The 8,014-nt window shown below is 46.6% G+C and overlaps 1 protein-coding gene across 2 annotated transcripts in view; it reads right to left on the bottom strand.

The window, feature by feature from the left end:
• Nucleotides 1-7,787, bottom strand: part of LOC311358396 (radixin) — a 21,029-nt gene extending 13,242 nt beyond the window's left edge. The window contains exons 1-3 of one of the 2 annotated variants that reach the window (XM_084478417.1): nt 7,659-7,787; nt 3,023-3,113; nt 287-370 (exon numbers count right to left, since the gene is read on the bottom strand). In XM_084478417.1, coding sequence (XP_084334543.1) covers nt 287-370; nt 3,023-3,034 — 96 coding nt within the window. In that variant the 5' untranslated portion in view covers nt 3,035-3,113; nt 7,659-7,787. Of the gene's footprint in view, nt 1-286; nt 371-3,022; nt 3,114-7,307; nt 7,437-7,658 lie in introns of those variants that run through there. The other variant, XM_084478416.1, reaches the window with a different exon arrangement.
• Between the last annotated feature and the right edge of the window lie 227 nt (nt 7,788-8,014).

The raw sequence follows: 8,014 nt of genomic DNA on the forward strand, positions 1-8,014 counted from the left end.
TCACCACCACCATCAGTTTGTTGCAATGCACCATTTCCTATTGTGCACTGGACTATTACTAAAAATAAATAAATACATGCTCAAGTAGTGGCTCCTACTGCATTCTGTCCAGCTGGTTTTTATTCTGCTGGTTCCGGGATAGTTTGACTGATACTGATGGTATGTTTGGATTTTTCTCAGGCAAGATTATGTTTATGAATTAAATTATCATCTATATTTAGTCCTGTTATTTGCATGAATAAGCGGTGTGTGTGTGTGTGTGTGTGTGTGTGTGTGTGTGTGTTACCTGGTCGAACAGCTGTTTTCCTGTCGTGTTTGGCTGGATGGCAAACTCCAGCTCTGCGTCCATGGTGGTGACACGCACGTTCATCTGAACACACACACACACACACGCACGCACGCACGCACACACACACACACACACGCACATGCACACACACACACACACACACACAAAAAAAGCACACAACTCAACAATTTATCGACTCCTAGCACAGCTCTGGTTTAGATGCAACACATCGTAAAATATATTGGGGAATAGAGACAGACAGGAGTAGTTGTTTATTGTAGTTGTTAGTACTTGTTTATGTGTTGATTATATACAGGTTGTCTTTAGGTTGCTTATGCAGCGACTGTGATACTCATGAAGGGGGTGAGGGGCTATAAAAGGAGGAGCGAGGAGGTGACAGCAAGAGAGAGAAGATAGAGAGAGGGTGAGAGGAGGTGAGAGGAGGTGATATAGGAGTAGGGAGGTTACCGTAGGAGAGAGGAGGGAGGAGACAGTGGGAGAGAGGAGGGAGGATACAGTGGGAGAGAGGCGGGAGGTGACAGTAGGAGAGAGGAGGGGGGTGACAGTAGGAGAGAGGAGGGAGGTGACAGTAGGAGAGAGGAGGGAGGTGACAGTGGGAGAGAGGAGGGAGGAGACAGTGGGAGAGAGGAGGGAGGAGACAGTGGGAGAGAGGAGGGAGGAGACAGTGGGAGAGAGGAGTAGTGTGGAGGTGACAGTAGGAGAGAGGAGTAGTGTGGAGGTGACAGTAGGAGAGAGGAGGGAGGAGACAGTGGGAGAGAGGCGGTGACAGTAGGAGAGAGGAGTAGTGTGGAGGTGACAGTAGGAGAGAGGAGGGAGGAGACAGTAGGAGAGAGGAGGTGACAGTAGGAGAGAGGAGTAGTGTGGAGGTGACAGTTGAAGTAGCTTGGGAGGGAGGCGCAGGTCAGCATAGCTCACACCCTCAGTAATTAGACGTAGTGACTTGGATAATTCCCATTACAGGAATGAAAACCGCTTAGTGAATTATTCAAAAGGTATTTTTATCTGAGGGTTGGAGTCAGAGCCCAGCGCACGGAGAGGCCAACATGTGCACAACGCAACACACATCAAATATACATGAGATAACACCAGAACTGAAACACACACACATGCACACACACACACACACACACACACAACCTCATATACACACACCCACACGCATGCACCAACGCACCCACACAGAACATATGCACGCACACACACCCCCCATACAAACAAGCCCAAAGACACACACACCGCACACACACACCAACTCATACACACACACACACACACACACTCACACACTTCAAACACACCCTTCACACATACACAACACAAACACAGTGATGTTTATTGGAAATCAATAAGAGTATATTTAGGAACACACTTGAAAGTTCCTTTGTTTACATTGAAGAAAGCTGTTTTAATTGTTTATTTATTTCATGTTATTTTATTGTTCCTTATTGTTATTTGCTTCAGCTGACTGCTTTCTTTTCTTTGTTTCTTTGTTCTGCTCCCGAATACATGAGCAGTACCTTTGTTTTAAAACTTTCCTGAATACACAAACAGTACATGGTGCTTGACCAACATTACATCAAAAAGCTTTGTTAGTCTTCCATCCATGTCTGACCTTGTTGGGTTTGTACACACACACACACACACACACACACACACACACACACACACACACACACACACACACACACACACACACACACACACACACACACACACACACACACACCGTGCACATTAAGGCAGCATGCCCCTGGGGTGGTTTGAAATCCAGGACCAAACTCATTTTTAATGGCCGCCTGCGGCTAACTAGCTGCCATGTTCCTATTTAAATACTTTTTTCCAAAACATAAAACACTCACAATAGACCTGTGCTTGTGGTTGTGATGGCTCATTATTTAAAAGTCCTTTGGGGGTTTCGGTAAGCTAATACATACAAACCTACATACTAATGTGATGACTACTTAACAAACAGTTGTCCTTTTAGCTAGCATTAAACGGAAGCCCTTAGTGGAAGCCTCACTGAAACCAGCTAGGGTTCACCGCACAACTGCAGGCGTGCAAAGCATGGACACAGCTAGCATAGGGGCTAATGCCAACGCAAATGGTTAACCTCTCCAAGGCACTAACTGGCCCCATTCCCAGCTCTCTCTCTCTCTCTCTCTCTCTCTCTCTCTCTCTCTCTCTCTCTCTCTTTTTTCCATCACACATCTTTGCTTTTTTTTTCCCCACGAATTGTCTTTGGCCTAATTCAGCATTACTCTGATTGATAGAGCACTGTGTGTGTGTGTGTGTGTGTGTGTGTGTGTGTGTGTGTGTGTGTGTGTGTGTGTGTGTTTTTGTGTGTGTCTATCTGTTTGTGTATGGGTGTGTGCATGCGTGTGCGCGCGTGTGTGTGTGTGTGTGTGTGTGTGTATGTGTGTGTGTGTGTGTGTGTGTGCGAGCGCGGGGCATGTGTGCATGGGAGCATGTAGCTCCAAGACAAACTAACGCCAGGAGAAAAAAAATAATACTAATATTAATAATAATAATAATAATGATAATAATATGAACATGAATATTCAACACAGAGGCAGTTTCTGCCGGTGATTTCACCGCGTCCTGCTAGTGATCTCTGCGTGTCCTGCCGGTGATGTGCTACTGCTTGGGGTCAGGGCGCTGCCCTCTGGCCACGCCGTGGTGATGTTATCGCGGTGGTGTGGTGTCGTGGCTCACAGGTTTCGGCATGGTCCTTCTCTCTGCGTCCCGCTCTCATAAACCCAGAAGAAGAAGAGGAAGTCCTCCGCGACGCTCGGCCGGCCTGCGCCTAAGGACACAACATCAACGACAAAAACAACAACAACAAATGAACCTTGGCTCAAGGCAACAGAGAGACACACAGAGAGTCTTGGGCCATGAGAGGGGGAGGTACAGGGGTAGTAAATATAGTGTGTGTGTGTGTGTGTGTGTGTGTGTGTGCGTGCGTGCGTGTGTGGGTATGTGTGTGTGTGGGTGTGTGTGCGTGCGCCCGTGTGCGTGTGGGTGTGTGTGTGTGTGTGTGTGTGTGTGTGTGTGTGTGAGAGAGAGTTCAAGGCTTTTATGAGTGTGCATTTCTATATTTGACCATGTTTCACCTTACGAGTGTGAAGGGAGAGGGAGGGAGGGAGGGAGGGAGAGAGTGAGAGAGAAAGACAGTGTGAGAAATAGAGGGGGCAAACAGCATAAAGGAGTGATGGTGAATTGGGGCCAGTTGGGACAGCTCTGCTGCTTGATCTATAGCTTGATAGATAATTAAGACATCAACTGTTTATGATTTGACCAATCACAACCTTCAGCCTTTGTAGCCAATGACATTAGGTATAGGGCTTGTACTTCTTATTGCAATGACCGCCTCCATTTTAGAAGCATAGGAGCATTGGAATGTCAGTTATTATGTTAACAGTCACAAAGTCATGAAATATACCTTTCATAATGGAGAGATTATTGTGATCATTGTGATTGGTTTGAAACTGCCACCGCTTGTCTCATGCGAGACATTGCAAAACAAGGTCATCATAAGCCTAGGTTATGGTTTATTTACAGTGATTTGGGATTTTATCTCAATATGGAGTATCTGCAACAAAAAATCCCATGATGCGATGCCCTATATGCGTCCATATAGCAGTGTGATAAGTAAATGTCTGATGACATTGTCTCAAGATCTCTAAAACACTCTCTGGTTGATTCTTTCTCACTGATTCATCCTCTACCCCCAAGCAGCCTGGTGGGCGATTGAGCTTCTTATCGAGTATTAACGGAATGGAACCGCGGGTGTAACAAAAAATCCCATGATGTGATGCCCTATATGCGTCCATATAGCCGTGTGATAAGTAAATGTCTGATGACATTGTCTCAGAATTGCTAAAACACTTTCTGTTTGATTCTTTCTCACTGATTTATCCTCTGCCCCCAAGCAGTGTGATAAGTAAATGTCTGATGACATTGTCTCAAGATCTCTAAAACACTTTCTGGTTGATTCTTTCTCACTGATTCATCCTCTACCCCCAAGCAGCCTGGTGGGCGATTGAGCTTCTTATCGAGTATTAACGGAATGGAACCGCGGGTGCAACAAGGGATTGTTTGTAAAAAAAAAAACGAGATTCAGAAGGAAGCACTGGATGACATTGGGAATGCAGCCCAAGTGTAGTAAGGACGAGAGGAACAGAGAGGAAATCACAACATCACAACATCTGGAGAACCCTGTTAGATATACTTCACCCCTGGCAGAAGCTCAAAGCATAATGTGTGTCTGTGTGTGTGTTTGTGCAAGCATATGTATGTATGTGTACAGTATGTGCATGCATTCGTGCTTGCATGTGCGTTTGTGAGTGTGTGTGTGTGTGTGTGTGTGTGTGTGTGTGTGTGTGTGTGTGTGTGTGTGTGTGTGTGTATGTGTGTGCGTGCATGCGTACATGTGTGTACGCGTGTGTGTGTGTGTGTGTGTGTGTGTATGTATGTGTGCGTGTGAGCGTGTGTGTGTCCTGCTTCAGAGAACAAAGAGATGAAGCAATTGCTCTGCAGTAACATCTCATCCTCTATATTACATGAATACATCAAAGTTTGAATGAGTATAAGTTTGAATATACTGTATACATGTTATGCTAGATGTTATTTTCACAATATATGTTACTTATATATATGTATGTTGTTTGTCAGGAACCGCCAGATCTTCTAAACAAGCTAGATAAATGACAACAACAACCTCAATCTAAACTGTGATTGTTTGAGTTTTCTCCATCCAACTCAAGTGAACCCCCTTTTAACTTTGAAACTCAGGTACACTCACCATGTCACACTGGCTTGCATAATCATTTTAATAAATAACACCAATTGATCTTGTGAGTGCTCCACTTTAACAAATCACAGCCTAAAAGATTAACACATGCAGCTTCCTATCTGTGATAACAGCTCACGCCTCGGTCAGCTGGAACTAGTCACCCCTCCATTAGGAAAATGAATCTAATATTAACGTGCAGCAGATAAAGCCCTGATCCTGTCTGGTCGCTCCTGAAGCCTGGAGCAGGTACACTCGTAAAGGTGAATCAAATAAAGGGGCCATGTTGTTTCCTCGTTCACCGAACGGCCCGATGGCAGATTTAATTGGGTTTGAACTTTTATGGAAAAACAGGGGGGTTGCCGGCTACAAACAAACTCACAAACACACACACACACACACACACACACATTCTAAACTCTCCAGGTGACCTATTAGTGAGCACAATATCCGGAATGTCCAGGGTACACTATGAACAGGCAGGGTGTGTGTGTGTGTGTGTGTGCATCTGTGTGTGTGTGTGTGTGTGTGTGAGCATGTCTTTGTATTTGTTGGTTTATGTTTGTGTGTCTGTGTGTGTGTGTGTGTGTGTGTGTGTGTGTGTGTGCCTTGAAGTTGTAATTTATTGACTTCTGGCCCAGTTTAGCAACACTAGCAGCTCCACACCTTGTGGACGACAACAACACACCATTCATAATCACTACCAACCAAAGGTAATAACATGGATTCTGACGTATTGGTTACCAGGAGATAGTGTAGTTGTACTAGGGTCAGAGGGTAGGGGTCAAATGGGCCAGTAAAGCCATGACAGACCTCCGCTCTGCTCTGGCGGTACCACACACGCACACGCAAACACACACACACACACACACACACAAACACTTCCGACAGCTGTGACAACAGTAGCTATAGAGGCCAAAGCACAAGGCTGTCTTTGTACCATATAGTGTGTGTGTGTGTGTGTGTGTGTGTGTGTGTGTGGGGGGGGGGGGGGGGGGGGTTGATCACATGACATGACAGAACCCCTACTGTCTGGGGTCATGACCTCACATGGAACTCTCTCACCCCAGTGTTAGGATTTAATGATTACTGATACTGGATCAGGTATCAGACATCAGACAGATACTACTGCTACACTACTGGACTAGTGTCTGCTACCTTTCGGCCTACTCTCTACAGACATTATACACCTGATGCACCTGCAGAATTGCAAAACTACTATAGTATTCCTGTAGTAACATTACAGGTATACTTACTATGTAGGTCTGCTATACTTATTTGAGGACTATAGTAGTAGGCTACTGTTGGAAAGTAGACCTGCAGTAGACCATTGATTCGGTACAGATCAACTAGTTTCTTCTACAGCTACTTTGTGCAGAATTTCTGTACTAACGTAATACTGTAGTAGCCCTACGCAGTCGTAGATTTACTCATTTAAGGCTTGTGTTTACTACCCATATGAAACACGGTTGGCCAGAGAAACAGCTCTTTTGGTGATAATGTAAATGTCTATCTGCCTGCTCAGAGAAATAGTGGGCCTACCGCTCCCTGAAACACAAGACCGTCCGTTAAAAGGTGTCCCGTGTCGGTGTACAGGGGACGGGAGAAAAGCGAACCACGGGCAAAAGGGGCCGTGAACGACCGGCCAAACAGCCAATCAAACTTCGGTTCCCGGTGCCATGCGGCCAATCAACTGAGCTAATTAACCCGCGCGTCACCTAGGCATCTGTTTCTGCCCGATGGGAAGGCGCAGTGTGCGTTAAGTGCGTGTGTGCGCAACGGGTAACGGAGCTCTATTCCCGGACAGCATTTGCGCCAAAACGCCACTCTGGCACGGTGGGAGCACTGTATTATTTTGCGTAATCTCCAGAGGCGACCGCCAGAAATAGCGGAATTTAAAATAGCCGTGGAGACGCTTCTAAGGTTCAATGGCGAGACCAAAAGTGTACTTTCATGTGGACGACGATGACGGAAGCCTGTGTTAAATACAGACCCTTCGATCGCCTAATGATATGACTTATTTATACCCTATCTGGTCTAAACCCCGCAGAATTGCAGAAGCGTCGTCAGTGACTCCCGTTCGTAAAGTTGCAAAGCTCCTAAGAAACTGCTCTCGCTTTTCTGCAGGAGAGGCCGACAGTGAAAACAAACACACCCACTCCGGGCTGTACCAAACCACGTCCATCTGATATCAATGCGGGTTATTACCTCTGTAGACGACTGGGTTATCCCTTTAGAGACATCGATACGTGAACAGTGGCTGGCGATGAAAATAAAAAAACTTTGTTCCCATAGCCCTGATAAAGATCGTCGGTCTGTCCAGACAACCTGTCAACGGTCCCACACGGCTATAAATACAACGGATCCGCTCGTATAACCGGTCCTGCGCTCCAGAAACCCACCCCAGCCCGCCTGTCTATCCATAAACTATCATTTTGAGTAGGCTATGCTCCGATCACCTGCCGCTATGAAACCGGCCAGTGTAAGAGATCCGTTACGCACCTCCCTCCCTCCCTGTTCCCCCTGCTCATCACAAGTGTTTAGAAACACATAACTCACCTCCAAGGAGTCGCTGTACCCGGAGACCCGTCGGTATCCGAGAGTATCTCGTCTATATACAGTCAGTGCCGTGTACATCCGGGCCGGTGCAGCCTCCTCCTCTGGTTCTGTCTGCTCAGGGAACCTCTTCTCTCCCGTACTCCGAAATATGGCTGACAGCCTTACCGGTAGAGGCGTGGAGAGCGGAATCTCCCCCACCTCCCCTCCTCCTGCCCTATAGGCCTACCTCCTCTTCCACCTCCGGGCCAGGACACCCCGTCGACCCACCCCGTGTGGTGGTGGGTCGGCGGGCACCTAGCGTGGGGCGATGTGGAGGAAATAAGATCCACAACAACATAATGTAAGGTTTCTAGCTC

Source organism: Micromesistius poutassou (assembly GCF_964030765.1).
Source record: "Micromesistius poutassou genome assembly, chromosome: 14".
Lineage (NCBI taxonomy): Eukaryota > Metazoa > Chordata > Actinopteri > Gadiformes > Gadidae > Micromesistius > Micromesistius poutassou.